This window comes from Nuphar pumila, chromosome 15 (genome assembly GCF_984573655.1).
Source record: "Nuphar pumila chromosome 15, dmNupPumi1.hap1.1, whole genome shotgun sequence".
Classification (NCBI taxonomy): Eukaryota; Viridiplantae; Streptophyta; class Magnoliopsida; order Nymphaeales; family Nymphaeaceae; genus Nuphar; species Nuphar pumila.
Genome location: NC_143263.1, coordinates 87,436,893 through 87,463,586, shown reverse-complemented (window position 1 = coordinate 87,463,586; position 26,694 = coordinate 87,436,893). Strand labels below are relative to the sequence as shown.

Sequence of the window (26,694 nt, the reverse complement as noted above, 5' to 3'; positions counted from 1 at the left end):
GATGCTGGTTTGAATGAGCAACCTCATGCTTGGGCAAAATCAGTCTAAGCCTAGCTCGGAGATCACCAAATTAGGGCTAATCAAGACGGGCTAGCCTTTTTGCTCATGTCTTACGAGGCTCAGCTTGCTTGGTAAATGGCCTGCAATTTTTTTTATTAACTATATATCTCACGGACAAAGATACTGAAGACGTTCATTCTATTTTTTTTTTAGTTGGTAACTCTGTGACAGGGACATATCACCGCAGGGGTTGGCCGCGCGGCCAGTGGGGTGGTTGTGGAGAGAGGATCCTGTAAAACGCAGAGATTAGCAATGTCACCCAGCATTTACAACCACAAACCCCACTCCTCTACTGTAGCTCAGTACAAGCGGCCACAGAGGAGTGGGGTTTGTGGTTGTAAACGCTGGGTGAGATTGCAGAATTTTACAGGATCCGGTTGTGAGGGTGCTGAGATGATGGTGCCGGATCAAACCCCGCTGGTGCACTGGTTTGTCTGTAGCTTTTGGTGGTAGGCCACATAAGGCAAGGTGGTCGTGGGGCCCCACCTGCGGCGATTCTTCTATCATCAAAAACGCTGACAGGGACATGCTATTTTGGTGTCATGTCCCTTGTGACACGGCTGGACACACTCAAGCATGATGACATGTACGGATGTATTAGCACATTTTTAATAACTAATAATACTTCACTAAAAATGCCTTTTTTATGTATCAACATATCAAAATATATTTTTTATCGATTAAAAGTTTTAAAAAATGTCTGTCCAACTACATATATCCCTTTTCACAAGTTTTTTGTGAATTTCGTACATTTTACTCACCATGTCAGGTTGTAACAGCATCTTTGATATAGGTTAGTACATGAAGACCGTTACATACACTTACATATAATAAGCCATGAATTCATATACGGTTTCATTAAAAATTTTGTAGTATTTTTATAATGTATAAAAATAATTAGACAGAGAGAGAGAAGGGCTGCAAATGGATTGGATATGAGACAGTCTTGCCTCATTCGAATTTGTCGTAAATTAGCAAGTTTTGATCTATATTTTTTGTATTGGCTAGGTTTTTGGGTGTATCATATTGTATATCGAACCTTCTTCCACATACATAGATGATATCGTTACTATGGCCCACCCAAGTAGAAACAAGCTCATATTTCTTCCTTAAATTTTCTTAGTTATTTCTTTTGATTAGATTTATTTTCTTGCTTTATAAATTTCAAGAACATTATTGAAAAACAACTTGAAAAATAAATTGAAATATTTCACAGTGATGGTGGGGACGAATTTGTTAGTGATAGTTTTATCAATTTTCTAAATAGTTGTAGCATTAAAAAATAGCTCTCTTGTCCATACGCTCCTGCACAGAATGGAGTCATTGAGAGGAATCCTAGACATGTGTCTGAACTGGCATTATTATTTCATGTTGGTCTTGGTAAAAAAATTTAGGTTGATGCCTTTTAGAACCATCATCCATTATTAATCGGTTACCCTCTCCAAACCTAGGTCATAAATCACCCTATGAGCTCTTGATAAACTATACTACCGGCAAAGAACACCTTAAAATTTTGGATGCACCTGTTACCCATACCTTGTCCCATATGTAAAATTTAAACTTGAACCCAACACTCTGCATCTTCTTGGGTTATGGATCTAACCATAAAGGTTATTTATGCTATGACCTTGTGACTAAAATGTTTATCTCTAGACATGTGGTCTTTGATGAGAAAAAAATTATTTATGCATCATGTCCAAAGATATTGCCAATTGGATCGAAAGCCAAAATCCTAAATACTCAAGTGAGTCAAATAAAGACGTTAACAATAGGGTGTGGGTTAATCTAATCCAGTAACCTAACCCAACATAATATGTTCAGCTGTTAAACCCTCCAGATGAACCGTCCATTACCGAAATTCCTGAGATAACCCTATAAGAACCTAATCCAGAACCAAGAACCTTATCACCTATTGAGTTCTCCCGTGAAGAGAGATCCAATGAATATGTTTTGCCATTCTCATCCTCTAGATTAAATCTCATAGATCTCATATCCCAATATGGAACCCTGCGACCTGGACTATTATTTGGATACAGATATCCTATTACTCTTCTAAGTGAAATAAAACTAGGAAGAATATGAGCCATACAACTTTAACCAAGACAATACAAATCCTAAGTGGTGCCAGGCCATGGAGAAAGAAGTGAGAGCCCTAGAGCAAAATCAGACCTAGATTTTTGTCCAACCAGATAATGTTACCAATTTAGTTGGATGTAAGCATAGTTATAAAATCAAAAAGCATACTGATGGAACTATTGTTAAATACAAAGCCCAACTAGTTGCTAAGGGATATAGTGAGCAGGAAGGTATTGATTACTTTGAGACTTTTAATTCAATCATTAAACCCACCTATGTGAGATTGATCATGTCTATTAATGTTAGTTTATGATCGTTGATCCATTAATTAGATGTTAATAATGCATATCTTCCTAGCATTCTAAAATAAGAAGTCTATATGGTTTAACCACATGGGTTTGAGCACAAAACTCATCCTCATTATGTCTGCAAACTTGATTGATCCCTCTATGGGCTAAAATAAGCTCCCAAAACTTGGTTCGAAAGACTTCATGTTTATTTAAAAAAATTGGGTTTTACCAAGTCCAAAGTTGATCCTTCTTTATGCATTTGTCACACCAATAAGTTATATATGTTTATTTTGGTATATGTTGATGACATTATAGTAACAAAAAACTCACAAGATGAGGTCAATCATATAATACAAGATTTTGTGTTTGAGTTCTCTATTAAAGATTTGGGTCCATTATATTTTTTCTTTGGAATTGAAGTCGTCTCAGACTCTAAAGGTGGGGTCATTTTATGCCAAATAAAATATATTTTGGATCTACTAACAAAAATAGGTATAACCGCTGCTCCTAATGTTTGAAAAAACCTTGTTAGAGAATGCTACTGAGTATAAAAGTCTTGTTAGAGAACGCTACTGAGTATAGAAGTGTTGCTGGAGGTCTTCAATATGTCACGTAAAACAAATCCTCCGATATTTGGAAGGAACCATAAATATGGCTTTGCAAGTCAAGCGGTCTGCTTCCTTGCAGTTGAGTGCCTATTAAGATGTCAACTGGGCAGGATGCCCAGATGATAGAAAGTCTACATGAAGCTATCTGACATTCTTGGGTTCAAATATTTTATCCTAGAACTAGACCAAACAACGTATAGTTACTACATCAAGCACTAATGCTAAATACATAGTAGCTGGAGCTGTGTCTGAACCTAACGTCTCCTCTAGTGGAGCTCCTGCAATATGTGTGACAATGTCGGTGCCACATACCTTGCAATGAATTTGGTGTCTCATACTCGAACCAAGCATATAGAAATTGATTATTATTTTGTTCGAGGAAAAGTTGTAAATGAAAAAATACAAGTTCAATTTGTTTCAACTTAAGATAAAGTTGAAGACGTGCTCACTAAACCTTTAGCAAGTCCAAAGTTCACCCAGTTCAAAGACAAGCTCAATCTCGTGGAGATTGGCTTGAGGGGGCATGTCAAGAATAGCAATGCAAGTAGGACTCTAGAGCCTACATTTGTGGAAGAGGTCAACCATCATAAAAATCGTCCATATGGGATATGAATGCCACCTCAAGTGGTTGCTCGAGAACCTCATCCTAATGAGGTGCTACATCATAAAACTCTTTCCTTGAATAAACCTTCCCTTCTCAATGAATCTCAATTGAACAGGACTCCATACAAGAATCAAATGGTGAAGTCGTCCAGTGGGACCGGGACTCCTGATCAGACGCAATCTTATCATTGTAATTCTAATGGAAATGTGGTTAATTTTAGAGTCCTATCCTCGTCTATATGCTCTCAAGATAAAGCTTGTACATGGATTCATACTCATGTAACCGTATATTAAACAAGGAAACCTCTCTCCTCTTATCATCATCTGGAGAGAGAGAACCCCGTGGATGGAGGTTACATTGATCCAACCACGTAAAAGTTGTGTAGTCCCTTGTGTGTGTTTGGACTCTCTACGTCGTGTGGACCTGGTCTTTAGTTTCCACATCCGGTACACGCGTCACGTCATAGATGTCCACGGTTGCTTATGCTTTGTATCTGGTAAAAAAAACTTTGGAGTAACAGTAGTGTAAATGTGACTAGCTAATGAATCTGAATTGTTTCTTCACATGATGGCCTCAAATTCGTGTGCAGAATTTTCCCTTTTTTTATATTTATAGAGGGGAAAAGTCAGTTAAAGTGGTGAACCTCGGAAGAGATTGATGCTCTTGCCATAATTTTGTTCTACCACCAAGCAGTTGTAACCCCTGGACTGGTTGCCCCCATTTGCCACCTGCTGCTTCAGCCTATATCAAACTTCCTGTAGTGTTCAAGTTACAACGATCAGCAAAAAACCATGCCACGCTTTGCTACTACGATAATAAAGATTGCCCATGTAAGGGTAGTTAGAAGCGGACCGAGAAAAGGAGAGAGAGAGTGCTACTTGTATCATTTTTCATGAATAAAACAACTCCAATCAACTGTCAAATCAACGGAGACAGACAAACAAAAGCAAGCCATCTTTCCTACTAACAGAGATGAGAGGGTGTTGTGTGTTCTGCCTGTTCGGGTGGTGCACATATAACCAGCTTCAAACAGAGATGCATGCAGAAACACCACTATCAAATATTGTTAGCAAACCTATTGATTCTATGGACACTAATAGAGATGAAAAACCCCATGGGAGCCAAACTTTTCCCTGCATAACTTTGTGTGTTATGAGCCGCTTAATGATGGTTAGTGTCTAATGGAAGCATTTGAGATTGCGAACCATCAGAAGAACCCGTGTGCATGAGACCGGCTAGAATGCTGTCTATATCACCAAGGCCACTCAAGAAGCTCGAATTAGCAGGTTCCCATGCCGCCTTCCCTTCGTCCTTGATGTCTGCAACACGAGTCACTGCTGCTGTTGATGACGATGATGATGATGAAGACTCGGGTCGAACACAATGTTGCAGCTTCCTTGTGGCTTTACGGGTTGTCGGATTCCCGGCCGGTTTCCCGGTGAGTTTCTGAACCAGTTCCCGGAAATTGGCAGCGTCTGTTTTGATGATCTCTGGTGCAAATACGTGAATGATTCTGACTGTTGGGGATGGAAACTTAGGGAGCCCTCCATGTCTTAGTTTTGTGATTGTATGCGAGTTTTTGCATGTACCAAGCATGGTGCATGACTTTCTGGAATCGGGCACCCGCCTGTAGTTCAGATCACCTTCCATGTTGTCTACGAGAGAGAGAGAGAGAGAGAGAGAGAGAGAGAGAGAGAGAGAGGTGCTGAATGGAAGAAATCAAAAGAAGGCTATGATAACATATAGAGGCAAGACAAGGCGTGAATGAAGAGGGCGGGGAGTCTGACAAGAAGAGGGAGGAAGATGTGTCGATGTATTTGGCTCGATTTCAAAAGAGCCAAAAATTGATGCCTCAAATTTTTATCCGTTTACTTATATTTCAGATTAGTTGTCTGATGATTATATTAGAATCATGGAATCACCACTATTTCACTATTAACACTTCAACTGATGATAGAGTTAACAGATTATTAGCACATAGAGTTGACCGCTGCCATGAAAGTTGGCATTTGGTAGAAGTACTATTATTGATTAATTGAGGCAGTGCATTCTTTTCGTTTACAATACCAACATGATCAATTTAATTTGGTTACAGTAATTATTAAACTGTTCACCTACTATATCGATTAAGATCCTCATATTTTCATTTTGGTATGGCTTCTAGATATTTTGTATTATTTGAGAATCACTCGATGGTAATTAAACGTAGGTAGTCAGTTATTTGGGGGCGAGTTCTGACGTTTTCCGGCGAGAAACCGACGGATTCTGCACGTGGGTGGGTGTGATTCTGGGGGATATGATTGCATAAGCGAGTGGGCACGAGACTTGTGCCTGCAGGCAAATGTCTCACCCCTCCTCCTTCCAGGATTCGCCGCATGGCTCGTTGTACGACGCCCTCGGTCTGGCCTTCCAACCAACGGAGGGGATGGAGTCACCTTTGCAAAACACCTGTTGGTTCGAATCTTTAAATTTCCACGCTGCCAAATTCTAACTAAAAAACAAAGATCAAAACATAAAGACGCTGCCTGCTTTTGGTAGTTTTATGGTGAAACAAGTGCAATTGGGACCATAGAGACAAAACTTTATTATCCGAAAGCGAAAAAAATCTTGAGAAATTGAAATCGTTTATGTTCTCATGTTTTTATTCTTTAAAATTGTGGCAAAATAAATCGATTAATAATATAAAAACAAAACTATGCTATAAAAAATATAAATACATAAAAATTAAAAGCTTATTTTTTCATGAAATAGCCATTAAAAAGTAAATATCACGAAGAAATTATGATATTTTTATTAAAACAATGTTATTAGGACATATTGAAAATATCACAATATTTTAACCGTTTAAATGGCAAAAAATATGGCCTTTTCACAATAGTCTCAAAATATCTCAGATGTTTATCACTGTGATTGGGACTAGTAAAGAAAAAGGGAAAAAGAAATTACAGTTGGCATATTGCGACGGAATCAAGTGGGGCTTGTTAACCACGAGCGATGGTCCATATATAATGGAACATTTCACTGTATTTTTTCTTAACATTTTTTGTTTTTGTTTAAACAGCAAACATTTACTCATGATTTAAAAGGAAGAAATTTGGAGTCAATAAGGTCAATATTTTAAAGGTTGCGTTGCATTTCATCATGAGTTGATGATAAGCCTATGGTTTGCCACTTTTCCTAGCTTGATTCATTATAGAAAGGTAGTGTTGTTCTCATACTAATATAATTATAACCTAACATGTAAACAACCAACCCCTCATTTCTTACCAACTTGGTTTATTCTAATATTTTTGCTTTACAGCTTCATCTGACATGTATGCCATTATTTATTGTTTTCAAGCTATTAATAAACCATATGACAATATATATATATATATATATATAAAGTTACATTTGCTACCATCTTACATAAGGAACCCCTAACTAAAAACTGTAATATTTTAAAAATATATATTTTTTACACATTTGGCCGACCATATGTGATATATTTGGGCTACTTGAAATCAGGGTTTAGACCATGTTATTCCAACGTGTATGTAAGATTTTATAGTGGTTGAAAGATCAATGGCCCGTCTATAATATACCAAAATTTTAATCCTAACAATATTTTTACATGAAAAAAATACAATACAAGAGTCGATGGCTACTATTTTGACCATATTGAACACATCCATGGTATCAGATTTAGTCAAGACAACCTCCATCTATGAGTTCCAATTAAGGGGTTCCTTACCAATGATAAGTTAAACCTTTATATTAATGTTGATAGCAGAGACGAGAAAACTTTTTCTTTTCTAGATCTTCCCCATGTGGTCTAGAGTTCTCACACTAGTCAACCTCTCACACATGCACCGACGCTTACCACACAAAGAATTTAGGCCCCAAAACCCCTTTTTCCTTTTATTCACCTTTCAAGAGTACAGGACTTTGGTTCCAGAGCTTACACCTCTTTCATGGCTTCTCACGCAAAAAATGCACAAGCGTGTGGCTGCTACGGCGCATGCATCCGCATATGGCATTCAACGCCCGCACGCAACGTGTGGGCACACAACCGTTGCGCGTGATGCGCAATACATTTGCACATGCCCACGTATGTCATGCGGGTGTGCACCCATTGCGCCAAATGCATTACACAGTGCACAATACTCACCCGTGTTGCTTTGCATGGGCATGCCATGTGATGTGTCCGCACTTCATTCGGATCACCGCGGACTCCATCAGACATCGCCACACCCTCCTTCGGATCAGAGCAACCCCTTCTTGTTGCGTCAGATTTAGATTCGCCATTCCGGGGTCACTATTGATAGCTCCTGCTGTTCGGGGCCCTGAAAATTTTCGCCCTCCTGTGGCTCGGTGGGGAAGGCAGCTGATACACTGGCGTGCACCAGTTCAAGTCCGAAGTGGCGCAACTGCTGGAGGGGGCGCGCTTCAGAACGCCGACCCCTAGGCACTGGGGGAAAACCCCTGCGCGCAATGGTTGCTCGCGGAGGGGCACACCGCGGTAGCGGGAATGCGCGCGGAGTTCGGCTCAGCGAAGGCGACGATGCGCGGGCGAAGGGAGGTTTCTCGGCAGCGGGATCCGCCGCGCGCGCTGCGTGCGGTGCGCGATGCTGGGGAGGTTCTCCGCTTGGAACTCGTTAGGCACGCGGAAGGCGCGTGCGGTGAAGGCAGGGCCGGTGCGTGCCACTAAGGCTGAGAGCGAGCGGTCGTGCGGAGGGTTGCGCATAGTGACTGGGAAGGTCGTGCGTCGAGAGGGCGTCCTGGTGGTGCGCAATGGGGGAAAACTCCTTGGTAAGGGCGCGTGAGGGGAGCTGCGGGCGAGAGGCAAGGCGCGCCGAGGGCCTTGCGGATAGAGGGGTGGAGTGTCGCACTGCGCAGGCTGGCGCGCCACTGGCGAAGGTGGAAGGGAGTGCTGAGACAGGCAGGCGTCCCACGCCTTGACCTGCTGTTGCCGCCGCTGAGGAAGGCAGATCCGGGGTTGTGTTCCACGTGACCTCGGCCGGCCAGGGGGAAGAACCACGTCCCCTTGGCTACTCGCTGAGCGAGTCCCAGAAATCTGACGTCGAGAACCACGCGACTGTCGGCCGGCTGATGGGAGAGCCACGCCCTTCAGCTACTCACTGTGTGAGTCCGGCTCTGAGCTTGCGCCTGCAGGAGCGTGAGGGAATAAGGAAGAGAAAAGGCAACTCGAAGGTGCATCAGTTCCAAAATTCCATGACTTCTACTCCGCAACAGGGAAGGCTTATAGCCATTACAAAAATGGGCCCCCATGGCTGGGGCGCCCAAAACCAAAAAGAAGAGCCCCCAACGGCTCTCTGAAACAAACAAGACCCCTACACAGTGTGCAGGGGTCAGTCCCGAGGTGCTCTGTAATGGGCGCCTGCTGAGCCTTGCCACAAAAGGCCCCTGCGGCGCACCTGCCATAGGGGCTGCTGAGACTTGCCACAAAAGGCCCCTGCGGCGCACCTACCGCAGGGGCTGCTGAGACTGACCCTCTTGCCAGAACCTGCGCTGGCCTCTTGCCAGCGCCTAGTCTCCTGCGCAGCTACCTGCACACGCCACCCTGTAACAGCACACTGCCTGCGCCCTGCCTCCTGCACGGCTTTCTGCACACGCCACCCCTACAATGCGCACAACTTGGCCTATGCTCCCAGTTGGTGCGGTCCTCCTATGCACCCAGTTGGTGCGGTCCTCCTAGTGGGATCGTATCAAGTCCCACCATGCTTCTGAATTGCTTGCCCTCAAGCCAAGAACCCCGGGTAGTCCTTCCGAAGTTCACTCTCCCACTTCCAACTAGCAGTCTTTGTACCTCCGTTTTCCATTTCTACCAGGTGCTTTTTTACCAAGCGCCTTCCTCCACGTCTTAACCTCTTAGTCTTCAAGATCTTTGTGGGAAGAGGAGCGTCATCATCTTGCGGAATTTCAATTGTTGCTGGCGGCATCCCATAGAATGGTTTGAGCCTTGAAACATGGAACACGGGGTGTATCTTAACCTCTTGGGGTAAATCAAGAAGATAGGCCACCTTGCCAACCTTTTTCTCAATCCGAAACGGCCCATAGTATCTTGGAAGTAGTTTGGTGTAGGGTTGTCCGAAGAGAGACTTTTGCCCTCGCTAAGCTCGTTTAAGCCACACCCAATCGCCTTCTTTGAAGTTTCGATCTAACCGCCCTTTGTCATAGATTCGCTTCATTCGTTGTTGCGCTTGAGCGATGTTGGCCTTGAGGATGGCTCTCACTTCATCACGGTTTCGCAGCTCTCGATCTACGTCCAACGAATCGGCCCTCCCATGTTCATAGGAGATGATGGAAGACGGGGGGTACCCATACAAGGCTTCGAATGGGGTGAGGCCGATGGAGGACTGAAAGCTCGTATTGTACGCAAATTCTGCCCAAAGAAGATAGGCAGCCCACTGAGTGGGTCGATCACTGGTAAAACACCTTAAGTAGGATGCAAGAATCCGGTTTACCTCTTCTGTTTGCCCATCCGTTTGGGGATGGTTGAAAGTGCTGAATCGGAGTCGAGTTCCACTTCGTTGAAAGTATTCCTCCCACAATTGATTTAAAAAGAGTGAGTCTCGATCGCTCACAATGCTTTTGGGCAGACCATGCAATTTCACCACATTCTCTAAAAATGCGTCCAACACTTTGTGAGTAGTATAGTCTTTTGGGAGGGCCACGAAGTGGGCATATTTGGTGAACCTATCCACTATGACAAAAATGGATTCTTTCTTTCCAGAACGCGGTAGGTTCTCAATGAAGTCCATTGAAATATCTTGCCATGCCCCCTCCAGAATAGGTAGAGGTTGAAGCAGCCCTGGGGGCTTGATCCTCTCATACTTGTTAGCTTGACAAGTAGGGCACTCTTTCACATAGGTTTTCACATCTTTTTTCATCCATTTCCAAAAAAATAGTTTTTTGAGCTTTTGATATGTCTTAGAAACACCCCCATGGCCCGCTTGAAGAGTGTTGTGGCACTCTTTAATGAGATCTTTGGTGAGTTCATCACCACTTGGGAGGTAGATCATTCCCTTGTGGTAAAGAACGCCCCCTTTCTCTTGGAAGTGGGGGTGAGCCTGGGGTCCTTGCGGATCTCTTGAATTTTTTGTTGTGTTTCACTATCCTTCTCTTGAGATTCACATATTTTGCTTCTTACATCATATGTAAAAGTGGTGAGTGTGTGCATTGCATGTGAGTCTTCAAATTTTCTTGAAAGGGCATCGGCCGCCTTGTTTTCGAGCCCCTTTTTGTACTCGATATCAAAGTCATACCCCAAGACCTTGGCTATCCATTTTTGTTGGTTCGAGGTGGTGATTCTTTGCCCCAATAGAAATTTCAAGCTTCGATGGTCCGTACGCACAAGAAATTTTCTTCCAAGGAGGTAGGGCCTCCATTTATCGATGGCCAACACGATGGCCAGCATTTTCTTGTCGTAAGTAGAGAGTGCCTTGCTACGATTGGGCATGAATTTGCTCATGAATGCTATGGGATGGCCCTCTTGGGTTAGGACCGCCCCCACTCCTGAATCGCAAGCGTCAATTTCTACTACAAATTGTTTGAAAAAATCGGGAACTGCTAGGACCGGGGCTTGTGTCATGGCCACCTTTAGCTTCTCAAAAGCCTCTGTGCTTCTGCTCACCCATTGAAAACTATCCTTTTTGAGGAGGCTGGTGAGCGGTTGGGCTAGGTGCCCATAGCCTCTCACAAACCGCCTATAATAGCCGGTGAGGCTCAGGAAGCCACAGAGTCCCCGAATGGTATGGGGTAGGGGCCAATCTATCATGGCTTGAATCTTATCCGGGTCGACTTGAATCTCGTGGCCAGTCACAATGTGGCCCAAGTAGCTAACCTTGCGCTGGCCAAAAAGACATTTAGACATTTTTGCATGCAAACGGTGGCTTCTCAATGTGTCCAACACCTCCCTAACATGTCTCAAGTGTTCTCCCCATGACTTACTGTAGACAAGAATGTCATCAAAGAACACAAGCACATATCTCCGTAGTGCGCCATAGAAAATATCATTCATGATGCCTTGGAAGGTAGCAGGGGCGTTGGTTAGCCCAAACGGCATGACCAAGAATTCGTAGTGCCCTTCATGGGTGTGAAAAGCCGTCTTGGGGACGTCTTCTTCGCTCATGCGCACTTGATGATAGCCGGGCTTTAAGTCCAACTTCGTGAAGTAACTAGTGCCATGGAGCTCGTCGAGTAGTTCCTTAATAACGGGGATCGAGAATTTATCTTTTATGGTGGTGTCATTCAAGGCTCGATAGTCCACGCAGAATCGCCATCCCCCATCCTTCTTTTTTACTAATAGAACTGGGGGTGAATAGGGGCTTGTGCTAGGTTAGATGATCCCTTGATCGACCATTTCTTGCACAAGTCTCTCTATTTCACCTTTTTGGGAATGGGCATACGGGTAAGGTCTCACTGATACGGGCCCACTCCCAACCTTTAGAGGAATACGATGATCCTGGGACCTAGTGGGGGGCAGACCGCATGGTTCTTTAAACACATCTGTGAATTCTTCCAGCACTTGAGCTAACTCTGGAGAGACCGCTTGGGGGGTCTTCTCTTGGCTAGGGTCCACGGATTGGGCTGTGAGGAGGTATGTTGTATGGCTATCCCGCAATAGTTTAAGTGTTGCGGTGGATTCGATAGCAGTGGCTGTGGGGGCCTTGACCCCCGCAAGCTTGACCTCCCTTCCTTCATTTTGAAACTTCATTTCCATGGAGAAAAAATCCCACACAACCTGCCCTAAGCCCTTCAGCCATTGCATCCCAAGGACAACATCGGCTCCTTTCATGGGAATTACGTAAAGATCTACCTCAAATCCACTCTCTTGAAGCCGTAGGGGAATATCATCGAATACTTCTCTACATTTGAGATGGGAGTCGTCCCCTACCATAACATCGAACGCGGGGTGTTCTTTGAATTTGCATCCCAAGGCTAGCACAAGGCTCTCGTGAATGAAGTTGTGGGTGCTTCCGGTGTCTATCAAGACATCCAAGTCATGCGTGCCAACCTTTCCCCGTATCCTCATGCTTTGGGGACTTGGTGCCCCCGAGAGAGCGTTCCATGCGTAGAATCCTCCTCATTTTCATTTGCCTCTTCCTCTTCTGAGTCAGCGGAGCTACTCGCTTTGTCTCCGCTATCATCTCTCACTTGGTACACGTGGAATTTTTTGCATTGGTGGTCTTTGGACCATTTTTCATTACAGTTAAAACAAAGCCCTTGCTTAATTTTGTCTTCCCTTTGGGTTCGCGTAATGAATTCTACTTTTGGCGTGGAGGGGGAGGTGCCCCTTGCAAATCGTGGGTTCAGTTTGCTTGACTTCCTCTTTGCATGCGCGACGGGCTAAGCGATGCGGCTTTTTGGCAGCCCATAATCTTTTCTGTTTTTCATCGTGCAATCGGGCAACCTTGTAAGCCTCCTCGGGGGATCTTACATTGGCTGCCAAAACTTCGATTCTCAGCTCCTCACGTAATCCGCCCGTATATGAGCCCAACAAGGTCTCTTGATCTACATGCAGGAGCAACGTGCAAAGCTCCTCAAATTCTTTTTTGTAGTCTTCGAGGCTGCCTTTTTGTCTTAAGTTTTTTAGGTCTACGTGGTAGTTGACTAGGGTGGTAGGTCCGAAGCGTTCCATCACCCCAGTCACAAATTGATCCCACGTAGGCTTGCCTCGCACCGTAACGACCCATTGGTACCATCTAAGGGCGCTGCCATCGAGGCGGGCCACTGCCTCATCTACCTTGGCATCATGTGGTATGTCGTGGCAGGTGAAGAAATGAGTTGTTTTGTACATCCACTCACGCACATTTTCTCTGGAAAATGGGGGTATCTCGAATCTCACCTTGCGGCTAAGCCTTGGTTTATAGTCGTAAAAGTTCCCTGCAGCGGCGTGCCTTGGTGGTTCACCAAGAAAAGAGCATGCTGCTTCGTCCATACTGAATTGATCAGCTACCCCTGGGACTGCTGCGCCTGGGCCTATTGTACCAGGGCCTGTTGTGTCGTGACCTGCTGCAACAAAACCTGATGTGCCTAGGCCTGCTGCACCAAAACCTGATGCGCCCAGGCCTGCTGCACCAAAACCTGGTGCACCTAGGCCTGCCGCGTCATTGGGGTGCTGCGGGTTGGTGTCAAGACCACCCGTGCCCTGTCTGACATGCATGGAGGCACTCATTGTATCCATGCGCTCTGTCAGGGTCGCAATAGCACGTTGAAGAAGCCTGAGATGCTCCGCCATTTCCTGGCGGTCCCTTGCCATGTCGATCTGGGTTTGCTCGGCCACTGCCCGAGCTTGCATGCTGTGGCGATAGGAATCATCTTGACGTTCACGATCGTGGGAAGACTCGGGGATGTCCATCTGCAGTTCGCTCTGATACCAGGTTGATAGCTCCTGCTGTTCGGGGCCCTGAAAATTTTCGCCCTCCTATGGCTCGGTGAGGAAGGCAGCTAATACACTGGCGTGCACCAGTTCAAGTCCGAACTGGCGCAACTGTTGGAGGGAGTGTGCTTTAGAACGCCGGCCCCTAGGCACTGGGGGAAAACCCATGCGTGCAATGGTTGCTCGCGGAGGGGCACACCGCGGTAGCGGGAATGCGCGCAGAGTTCGGCTCAGCGAAGGCGACGATGCACGGGCAAAGGGAGGTTTCTCGGCAGCGGGATCCGTCGCGCGCGCTACGTGCGATGCACGATGCTGGGGATGTTCTCCGCTTGGAACTCGTTAGGCACGCGGAAGGCGCGTGCGGTGAAGGCGGGGCCAGTGCGTGCCACTAAGGCCAAGAGCGAGCGATCGTGCAGAGGGTTGCGCGTAGTGACAGGAAAGGTCGTGCGTCGGGAGGGCGTCCTGGTGGTGCGCAATGGGGGAAAACTCATTGGTAAGGGCGCGCGAGGGGAGCTGCAGGCAAGAGGCAAGGCGCGTCGAGGGCCTTGCGGATGGAGGGGTGGAGTGTCGCGCTGCGCAGGCTGGCGCGCCACTGGCGAAGGTGGAAGGGAGTGCTGAGACAGGCAGGCATCCCACGCCTTGACCTGTTGTTGCCGCCATTGAGGAAGGCAGATCCGGGGTTGCGTTCCACGTGACCTCGGCCGGCCAGGGGGAAGAACCACGTCCCCTTGGCTACTCACTGAGCGAGTCCCAAAAATCTGACATCGAGAACCACGCGGCTGTCGGCCGGCTGAAGGGAGAGCCACACCCTTCAACTACTCACTGTGTGAGTTCGGCTCCGAGCTTGCACCTGCAGGAGCGTGAGGAAATAAGGAAGAGAAAAGGGCAACTCGAAGGTGAATCAGTTCCAAAATTCCATGACTTCTACTCCGCAACAGGGAAGGCTTATAGCCATTACAAAAATGGGCCCCCATGGCTGGGGCGCCCAAAACCAAAAAGAAGAGCCCCCAACGACTCTCTGAAACAAACAAGACCCCTGCACAGTGTGCAGAGGTCAGTTTCGAGGTGCTTTGTAATGGACGCCTGCTGAGCCTTGCCACAAAAGGCCCCTGCGACGCACCTGTCGCAGGGGCTGCTGAGACTTGCCACAAAAGGGCCCTGCGGCGCACCTGCCGCAGGGGCTGCTGAGACTGACCCTCTTGCCAGAACCTGCATTGGCCTCCTGCTAGCGCCCAGTCTCCTGCGCAGCTACCTGCACACGCCACCCTGTAACAGCACACTGCCTGCGCCCTGCCTCCCGCACGGTTGTCTGCACACGCCACCCCTACAATGCGCACAACTTGGCATATGCTCCGAGTTGGTGCGGTCCTCCTATGCACCCAGTTGGTGTTGTCCTCTTAGTGGGATCGTATCACTATCAACCCCAGCGCGCGCAACTACCGTGGTACTTAACCGCACTTGACAGCTAGAGCACGTCTTTTGAAAAGCCCCGCACACGTGGAGCGGCCGTAGAAGGCCAATTGGCCACGCACCTTCGGCGCATGCCCAAGGCCCTAACTGTCATCCCCATGTAGCCATGATCGCGCACACTGCGTGCGTGTTGTGTGCAGCGCAGCAGCAGTTACACTGCCATGCACGCACACCCAGCACAGTGGATAGCGCCATGTACGGCAACAGTTGCTCTGTTGAACGTGCGAGCTGCACGCGGCAGCGGTTACACCAATGCGCACACGAGCCTCGCACGACAGCATCGCGTGTTTGAATTTCAAGCGCTCCACAACATGTGATGGTCGCGCACGGCAGCGGTTACACCGCAACATGCTAGTCATGCACGACAGTTGTGGCGGTTCAAAATTTAAACACAATGTGCGTTATGCACGCCGGTATGCGCCATGCACCATGCACAGTGCGGCAAAGGTGCCACACAATCGCATATGCTTCTGCTGCTTGCAGCATGCGCCCCTGCAGCGTGCGGCAGCAATTGCCATCCCAGCTGGGCGTGTCCCACCTATTTGGTGCCTCTTTTCCTGCCTTTTTGCTTTTGAATTCCCTAAGGCTTATTTAAGCCAGTATTGTAGTTTGTAAAGGGAGCTTATGAATTTTATAAAATTGCCTTTGGCTTTCGTCTTGCGAGACGTTTCTCTTTTTCCCCTCCACTGAAGAGAGGCTTTTCAGCACAAGGCCATGAGATCCTTCTCATTGTGCCATTTCGGCTCACGCAAGTATTGCGAAACACTTGGGTCTGCTTGGGCCATCGACGACGCGTGATCGGCGATGTTGGTGGAGTAGGCGCACACACAGCGAGCAAAGGAACCTGCCAGCGGTCTAGGGGCCTTCTTCTTCCCTCTTCACCAAGGGAGGTTTACAACATTGGGATGATCAAACACATGGTTTGAACTTCCGAAGCTCATCGTTCAACTGTGTACGAGTGCTACTTTCCGGTAAGCACTTACCTCCATTGAGTTTGTACATCTTGCACGGTGAAGCTATTGTTTTCGCGAAAACACCATCGCAAGTAACTCATCGCTTTGAGTTGGCTTTGCCGACTCGTTACTTTAGCGCACTGACGCCCTATGGGTGCCTACGCTATTGTTGGATTACGGCACATTGCCGGGATGACTCGAAACGCACTAGAAGAACACAGGTCACCCGCGATTCCAAAGCCTTCAAAGGCTTTAATCGCTACAGTGTTGTTTCCCTTGTGCATGTACTTGTTCATACACCTCACTACTCATGTTGCACTGCACCATCGCATCCTCCCCGCACTCTTGCACTGCACGGCACGCTGCCCCTACAAGCCTGCAGACTGTAGTGTGCTGCACTGCTATTCTCACTATTGTTGCACACTCCCTACCACTGCACCATTAGTAGTGTGTTGCTTCTGCACACTGCACTGTAGCGCTGTGCTTTGCACAGCCCCTGACCCTGTGCACTCCACCTACGCCACACAACTCCTACACCCCCGCATCCCATGTATCGCAAGCTCGTGGCGTAACGCTTGTGCACCCTGCACACCGCGCTTATGCATTTTGCGTGCCGCACACCCCGAATCCACGCACCCTGTGTGTCGCACGCCCCGCACTCACGCATTGTGTGTGTTGCATGTCCTGTGCATCGTGCACCCCACACCACTCTCGCGCACTGCTGCACTGCAACACTACATCGCGTGTGTTGTGTGCTCTTCGCGCTACACCTCACCCTCTGCAGTGCACCTGTGTCATACACTCTGCAGCATGTTGCTGCCAACAACAGCCTCTCAGCTACAACCTCCCTTCACACTCGCAGGCACTAGGTAAGTATTTCTGCATTCTTTTGAATAGGCACCTGCGTGTGCTAGGGGTGGCTCTTGCGAGCTTGTAACCCGGTCTTGCGCGCCTGTGTATCAAACTTGTAGCATTGACTCTAGCTAGATGAAACCCGTCCAACAAGCCTTTTCTCCTTCTTGCGTGAGTTATTTCTACGCTTTGTGGTTAGCACGTTTGCACACACTCATGCTGGCACTGACTACTCGAGCCCAACGCTGCGAGTTGCGAGATTTGATTGGCATTGAACTCAAATATCATTCTGTTGCCCGACAAAACAAAAATTTCCTGAAACCTAGTCATAGACCATCAGATCCTAGGAAAAGGGCTGCACCACATGCCCACGCATGCAAGAACTGAGCACGACGCGCCATGTGTGTGAATAATGCCCACATGCGTCATGTGTGCATGGAGGGCATCCAATGTTTGCCCTGCGATTCTACTACGTGTCTTTGGATCTTGGGCATCTTCCGCTCCAGAATTTGAGTGCGTGTGTGGCTGCATCCAACTCTGTAATGACACCAAATTATACCCTATTTTTTTACAGAATTTTTTTAAATTTTTTTTTAAAGCAATGTGGAATAAACACCCAGGGATTCAGAGCCCATTACAGATTCAATATCCATATCCAAACCATTTATTTCATTCACTCTATAAAATAAATAGTTTGAATTTAATTAGGACTTAAATAAATGAAAGTTATCAATTCAAATGAGTTTCAAATAAATAAAATCAACTAAGTTCAAATTGTGTTCCGACATTCTATTTAACAATTAAGGCATGTTCCAACTAAGCTACCCTCGCAGGGTTCTCCCCTGTTGCAACCTAGTGGATTTAGGTGCATACCCTTCTACTGAACCTTGAGTGCGCCTGACCCAACCTCCTGTCCTAGCTATGGGGCGACAATTCTTCCCCACTGGAGGAGTCTGATGTCATCATTGGATTATCAAGGTATCTTTGGATGAGATCCTCGAATTGCCATAGTTTCAAGTCCTTCTCCCAAGTAGCCTCCTTCGGACTCAATCCTTTCCACTTTACCAAGAAGTAGACCCATCGATTCCTCTCGTACTGCCCCTCTTCCCATCAATCAAAGATGGCTTTGTCCACCTTATCGAAATAGTTTTGCACCATAGATGGTGCCCCCTTTTGGACCACTCATGAGGGGGTCCCTGTTATCATCATGGTATCTTTTCAAGAAACTCACATGGAATACAGGGTGTAGCTTGAGTCTATTTTGCAAGTCCATCTGGTAAGCCAATTTTCCCACCCTTTTGGTGATGGTGAAGGGGTCATTATACCTCTGAATGAGCCTCTTGTGTGTCATCTTTTTGACTAACTTTCTTCCAAAGTTGAGAGGTGAGTTTGAGCAAGACTCATTCAGCTATACCTGGAACTCGAGTAGTCATCGGTGCTCGTTAGCCCACTTCATGTTTTGCACTTCCTTGGCTAAGCAGTCACACACCTCTTGTCGGTCATGGTGCATTCTGACAAAGCGGTAGGCCACTGGACAATGATCAAAACTCTTTTGCTTGGTGTCAGCTACTACTGTCTTGTTGCCACCTTGAACGAACTCTGACCTGTTGAGGAACTCTGTTGAAGGTTGTAGCAGAATTGGGTCACATCCAATAACTCCATCCAATTTCATTGGTTGGCCAACACATAGTGTTGCAGATACTCCTCCAGTAGAGCGTTGATGGGCTTTGGTTTGTCCATTTGTCTGGGCATGGTTGCTAGTCCAAAAATTGAGTTGAGTTCTCAACATCCCGAACAGTGCCACCTAGAACCTCCCTTTAAATTGTGTATCATGATCACTCACGATGTCCAATGGGATACCTCGCTGCTTGACCACATGGTGAAGAAAGAGCTATATTGTTGTTTCCTGGTGTACTTTATGGGGTGAGAACGAAGGTAACATATTTCAAAAATCTGTCAACCACGAATAGGATTGAAGTGAAACCATCTATCTTTGGTAAGCTCATAATGAAATCCATGGAAACGCTTTCCCATGGTTTGGAATGAATGGGTAGTGGTTCTAACTCTCCTACCACCTTCCTCATCTATGCCTTGTCTTGTTGATAAATAAGACATGTTCATGCATAGGCCTCTACATCTAACTCCATGTGGTGCCAGTAGAAGTTGGAGGAATGTAGAGCCAAAGTTCTCTCCTGGCCTGGGTGCCCTGCCCAAAGTACATTGTGGGTCTCCTTTAGCAACAACCATCATAGCGCACTTGTGCTTGGCATGTAGGGTTGTCTGTCCTTAGCATAGAGGACCTCGTCCCCCAGCCAGAATCACGAAACTGCGCCATCAGCCACCTGTTTGGCCAATATCACCCATGGCTAGATCGCGAGAGGTCTCCTCCTAAATTTGTTGTAGTAGGTCACCTCTGACCTATGTCATAAAGTGGCCAACACTATGCTACTCTCGAGCTCTTCCTGCATTTCAGGCTTGATTTTGCGGTTGAGGGCATCGGCCACTATGTTGGTCTCATCTAGCTTATAGAGGAGGGTATAGTCATACCTGCCACCTCACCTGCTTAAGCGTCAACTTCTTCTGCATGGCAAAACAACTTATTGACATGTTGTTCATGAGGACCACGAACAGTTGGTTGAGGAGATAGTGTCTCCACACTCAAAGGCAATGAACAACCATCGCCATCTCCTTCTTGTGCATGGAGTAACGTCTTCGTTTCACTGAGCTTCTTGCTCTCAAACACCACCAAGTGTCCAACACACCTTTGATGGCTAGGTTCAAAGCATCTGTCTCAACCTCGAATGGCTGGCCAAAGTCAAGGAGCCTCATGATGGGATCTGAGTTCACGACTTGCTTTAGTTGATTAAAGGTTTGTTGGCAAGCCTCGAACCGGGTCCACATCCTTCCTTCCTTTCTTTAACAAGTTGGTCAGGGCCACCACCTTATTGAAATAGTTTTTAATGAACTTTCTATATTAATTGGTTAGGTCGAGGAAAGAGCGAAGTTGGGTCAGTGCCCTTGGCTCTCACAATTCCAAAATGGTCCTCTTCTAGATAATGTGTTTGAGGAAGTCAATCTTCTGTCTTCTGAATGATTATTTTTTGAGCTTTAAGTAGAGCTTGTTCTTCTTTAGCTTACCCAACATGAGCCTCAAGTTCTCCACGTGCTCAGAAAGGGTTCAAATGTATACTAAAATGTCATCCAAATACACCATGACAAAGCGGTCGAGGAGTTCTTAGAAGACATTGGTCATTAAGGTACAAAATAAAGCTGGTGCATTTGTGAGCTCAAAGGACATTGCCAAAAACTCAAAAGAACAGTACCACGTGACATCAACAATTTTTGGCTCGCCCAATTGGGCTATGTAAAGCTGCCAATATCTAGAGCACAGATCCATTTGAAGAAGAATCACACTTTCCCCAAGCGATCCAAGAGCTCTTCCACATTAGGAATGGGGTACTTGTTCTTCACTATGACCTTGTTCAAGGCTCGATAGTCTACACGTATGCATAATAATTTGTTATTTTTCTAGAAAAGGACAGACGCCTCATATGGTGCCTTGGATAGACGCAGCTATGCAACATCGATCAACTCCATCAGTTGCCTCCTTAGTTTCTCTAGGTGAACCGAGGACATCTTATATGGGGAAAACATTGAGGGTTTAACCCCAGGCATCAACTCAATGGTGTGATCCACTTCACGCCATTGTAGCAATCTCCAAAGTAGCTTATTGGGCATGATTTTACAAAAATTTTCAAGCAGATCCGCTATTTTGGGTGGCAGCCCCTCTTGGGATGGTAGTATGTATTCTCCAATCAGAGTGGCCATGTAAGTGTCTCAGCCTTTGCATACCTCATCCTTGAGCTAGAGGGATGAGAGTAGACTACCTGTCTCCTTTTGTTTTCACCCATAGGGATGAATGTTGGGCACTCGCTACCCATGAGAAATAACTCTTGGAAGTGAGGGATGATTGCTGCTCTTGAAACCTCTAAGAAATCCAAGCCCAAAATGACATGAAATCATCTAGGGTCACCACCACAAAGTCACATGCACATTTCCAAGTGTCAACTTGGAGCCTAACTCCTTTCGCCATCCTTGAAATGGGCCTTGCTTCGGAGTTTACTGCCTTGATATGGTTAGATCCCTTGGATAATTAAGGTCAATCTTAACTTGGCCACCTCCTCGGATATGAATTTGTGAGTGGCAGCATAATCTACCTAGGTATGCACTCCATGTCCATTAATGCATGCATCCAAGTACAAGAGACCACCTTACCTAAGCTTGTTCTCAACTCAAAGCGGGTTTAGTTGGGGTGCATCTCATTTTGGGGATAAATCATATTCTTTGGCCACCAAGGCATTGAGACACTCCTTCTTTGGGCAATTCTAGGCTCGATGCGGCCCCTTGCAGATAAAACATGAGTCATTAGTTGACTTCTCGGGCTGCTTAGGGGAGGAGGATCCTTCCCCCTTTTTTTTTCTTTTGGCTATAAACTTGCCTGGTCTTTTTGGGCTTCTCCTTACCTTTGGTTTTTTCCTCCTTCAACAAGGTTGTAGACTTAAAGTCTACGAGGACATCGGTCGTCGATAGGTCCTAGACCTTCTGCCACCTAAGCCTAGTTTTGCAAGCCCGAGGTGAAGTTGTAGAGTCCTTGAACATGTTCTTGATATCGAGCATGGGAGAGGAGAATTGCTTGACATATTCCATGAGAGTGCATGTGTGCTTTAGCTTTCACGTAGCGTCCCATGCCACCCATGTCATGTTGCTCAAGAGAAATTGTTCCTTTATCGCCTGCATGAAGACTTCCCAACTTTCGATCTTGAGATGGTTCTCATCCTTCGTCCGGGTATGCCACCATAGCTTGACATCGCCATCAGGTACATGATGGTGAGGGTGACCTTTGCCTCAGGGGCGTTAATTGACTTGAAATAGTGGTTCATATCCCACAAGAAGGTTTTTAGTTCCTTGGGGTTGTTTGGGTTTGAGTACCTTCGCGCGTCTCAACTTTGAGGGTGTGGTTGTCTCAAAAAGTGCCCTCTTTGGAAGGCCAATATCATCGCCAAGACCCTTTGTCACGTCTTGAAAACATTTGGAGAGCAAGGCTATGTCAACGAGGATCTCTGTCATCTTTACCTCGGGGGTGCCAATGACTCATGTCATCGTTCTCTATGTTGCCGTGAGACAACCCTCTATATCGCTCAAGTGTCCTTCTAAAACAAGAATTCATGCTTTAAAGGCCCCGCTCTGCTCCTCCATACGCATCACCTCAGAGTTTCACTTGCCATGAATCTCTACTCTGATACCAACTGTCATGAGAAAAGTTTTTCTTTTCTGAATTTTCCCAATGCAGTCTAGCATTCCCATGCTAGTCGACCTCTCACACGTGTACCCATGTTTAGCACACAATGAATTTGAACCCGAAAACTCCTTTCTCCTCTTATTCACCTTTCAAGAGTACAAGACTTACGTTTTGGAGCTTGTACCTCTTTTATGGCTTTTGAAGACCAAAACATATACAAGAGAATCCCCTCTTCCCAGCCTACATCAGGTCGTTCCTCCCAAGAATACCTTGCTTGAGGCACACTCCACACATGCACGTCTTTGCCAAAGATGTTCGGTGTTGGCATGTAAAATGCACAAGGTAGACGTCCGTTGTGGCGCGTAGCCACACGGGTGCGCAATACTCATGATACACGTGTGTCGTAGTGTGTGTCTGCATATGGCACGCAATGCCCGTACGCAACAAGTGGGCACACAACCATAGCGCATGACACATAACACTTTTGTTCTAGCCAGTTGCGCCAAATACACAACACGGTGCACGATATGCGCCCACATTGTGTTGCACAGACATGCCATGGTCGCACATGCAAGAACCGTGCATGACATGCCACGCGGGCAGGTAACGCCCCTACGCATCACGATCCTGCCATGTGACATTGGATCTCGGGCCTCCTCCACTCCAGGATTCGGGTCCGCGTGTGGCTGCATCTGACCCGTAATCTCACCTGCTGCGACCTGGTGGATTCGGGTGCGCACCCTTCTGCTGGACCTAGGTGCGCCCGGCCCAACCCTAGCTAATTGTGGGGTGACTGTAGCATTCAATTAATTGAAATACTTAATACACCCTCAAAAGTATTATCAATTTTGAAAAATATGAAACTACTGTGTGGGTAAAAAAAAGTTACTTTGCCTAAAGGGCTTTGGTTGCGAACAGGTCAGATTGAGGAAGCCACATTTTTAAAATTTGGTTGTCCTGATTCTAATCCGTTCTGACTTTTCAAGGATCCAAGATTCGATCCCTTTGCGATCCTACCCACAGGTGGGACAGGTTGAAGCTGGTTGACCCTCCCCCGGGGCTAAAGGGTTTTACTAACAAGAGGTCAGTAAATGTGGTCAGCTATGATGAAGGAGTTTTTCCCTTAAGATTATTCCCAAAAAAAAACAAGTTACTTTAACTTTTCAAACTAAAATAAGTTGAAAATATGTTACTTTTTGAGAAATGTAGCCAACTTTTTTGGTTTTATAAACGCAGGAAATTTCCTTTCAAGAAATAGGCCTAATCTACCCAAATTGGTTTCGCTTATCCCCTATGTCATCCATTCCATAGATGTGATCTACATCATTCGTTTAATGAAGATCGTCATTTAAGTCATCAAAATCTCATTTGTGTGCAGGATTTTTTGGTGATTCAAAAATCAATGGTTGACAAAACAGAAAATTTTGTGATTTAAAATTTCATTTTTTTGTCAAAAAATGTAATTTCATATTAAATCGACTATGCTGAATCCATCTAGATGGTCAGATTTGATGAAAACAACTTGCACCATAAGATTTAAGAGGTGTTTAAAGATGGGGGATGAGTGGTAGCCGTAAAAGTAAATACATATTCTTTAAAGTGTCGTTGCTTTTGAAATTGTTTTGATTATTTCAGCTAGTTGAATGCTGCTAGTGTTAGGGTTTTTAATGGTGATTCATGTCGGATGGTGTAAGAACGGTTGCCTTCTCCTTAGCTGCTGCTTACATGACAAACGTGATGCGATAGCATGGTAACTTTGTTATTATTTGCAACCACAATTAATGTGTACTTAATGTGTCACCAAGAATTTGTAATGAAGACTTCAACAACAACAACAAAAAAAGTGTAATAAAGAAAGAAAAAAACGAGTTAGGACCATACCTTCTAATCTTAATATAATCTTTTTCCATGCATTCAACAACAACAAAAAAAAATGTGTAATAAAGAAATTGGGGAGGCCACTACGCATCCATCCGATGCCAAAAAATTAAATCATAAAATGCGCCTTACTAAAACAGCTTTTCAGTGACAAATGAGCATTTAGATGACTCAAAGCCATTTTAGCTAAACTTGTAAATTAATGGCTATTCCTTGCCGTTGACCCTAAAATTGAGGTGGATATGCATCATCAATAAACAAATAGAACAAGGATAATGGCCTGGATATTCTAGGAAGACACAGAATTAATGCAACAGCTGCAAGTTAGATCTCCACTGATTGCAGAAAACTTATTTAGAGGTCAACCGAGGACAAGATTAGCTCAGTAAACAATAAACTATACCTTGTATTTACCTTCAGTATCAGTTTTACAGTATATTCAGGCTTAACTAATAGGTCAATTCTCCATATTTGTCAATCCAAAAGCAGCTATTCAGATGATATTGGAACATTAACGGTCCAAAGATATAGGGGTGGTTGCCACCTTTACTGTCTTTTAGATGGATGGAGTTCTACAAGGGTATGGTGGATTCTCAGCACAAAATCTCAGCGGGTAATTCTGAGGTGTATATGCTGTCACTTATCAAGAAAATTGTGATAGATGTGGGATGGCCACGGTTTGAAACTCGAAGGAGACAGCCCTTGCCACAAGCTGGTCGAAGCTGCATGTACTCTCTGGTTGGCAGCAGGGAGAACTACAAGGGTTTTACCAATGGGGTACCCGCCCATGTGCAGTTGGTGATAGGGGAGGGTTTTTGCTTGCACTAGCAAAATAATGATAATAATAATAATATTATTGGTATTATCATCTTGTTTATTTATGATTAATTCAATTAATCATCGTTTTCTTTAAAAAAATTTGTGTTCTTGTTACTGTTTTGAGAAAGTTCACGAATTCCAAGGTCTGTATACTTGTCCTAATAGTGAAACTTATTTAAGAAGTGTTATGTTTTGTATCAAACATAAAAATATTTAAATAATCTAATCTTCCAATAACTTTGGGGAAGCAGCCTCCATTTTGAAAGCACCCTTTTAAAACTCTAGTTTTTTTTTATTTGAGAGTACCCTTTTAAAATTCTAGTTAGGTCATCCGAATATGGCCATGGTGTATGAGGAGGTTGACGAAAATAAAGAAGGCGATATTTTAATCATAGAGCAGTCTACATATCTGATGTTTGTTTATAACGTCTCTGCTAATGGTCGTTGGAACTGATTAGGGCTACCGACTCTCTTCCTCGCTTCTCTTTTTAAATAAAATATGGAAAATAATCGTACTTTATGGCTAATTTGACCTGATTTCTTAAAAACCATATCATTTTTTATATTCTCTTGATGTCAAAAATCGCAAATATCTGACATCGTTATAACATTTTTACCCTTCGCAACTGCGAATTTAGGCCTTTTTGAGATAAAATCGTATCGCCCGTCAAATATGTCCAACACCCACTTAAATCCAAAATCGCAAGTTTTTCTATGCGAATTTAAACCTCACGAACTCGCATAAATTTATTTGTAAAATCTCGATGAAACTGAAACCACTAAATCGCAAATATCTTACTCTTTTGCATATATGTTAATATTTCTCATAAATATATTTGCGAAACACCTACCACTAATTTCGCAAACATTTTATTTTTTCGCATATATTGAACGCTCTCGCATGAAATTATTTGTAAATCTTCAGATATTGTAAATATTATACTTAAATATTTATAAAATTATGACAAATATTCAATATGTTTTTATTTTTTATGAATTTCTGAAATCATATATAAACCTGCTGTGAATTTTCATATATAACAACCCAAATAACACTGAATGTAAGTAAATAGACATTTAAATCATTTAAATGATTTGAAAACATGTGAACATATAAACAATGACATTATATATAAATCATTCAACATTGCTTTCAGTTTAAACATTCAATAGCATTTTCAGTTTAAACATTTAACAGTGGTTTCAGTTTTACATTCAAATCCTTTAAACATTCTACAGTGGTTTCAGTTTTACATTCAAATCATTTAAACATTCAATCAATGACATTATATAAAAATGAATGACAAACAAACTTTATATAAAAAATTATTCATAGAAACATTCAAATAACATTACATACAAATCAATGAGTAATCAATAAATTATAATGTTAAACTTTGA

The 26,694-nt window shown here is 44.8% G+C and overlaps 2 protein-coding genes across 2 annotated transcripts; both read right to left on the bottom strand.

The window, feature by feature from the left end:
* Positions 1-4,799: 4,799 nt before the first annotated feature.
* Positions 4,800-5,288, bottom strand: LOC149815901 (VQ motif-containing protein 25-like). Its single transcript, XM_089990646.1, has one exon. The coding sequence runs from the start codon at positions 5,286-5,288 to the stop codon at positions 4,800-4,802; it is 489 nt and encodes a 162-aa protein (XP_089846772.1).
* A 6,691-nt stretch (positions 5,289-11,979) lies between these two features.
* Positions 11,980-12,675, bottom strand: LOC149815900 (uncharacterized). The gene has a single exon (XM_089990645.1). The coding sequence runs from the start codon at positions 12,673-12,675 to the stop codon at positions 11,980-11,982; it is 696 nt and encodes a 231-aa protein (XP_089846771.1).
* Positions 12,676-26,694: the final 14,019 nt, after the last annotated feature.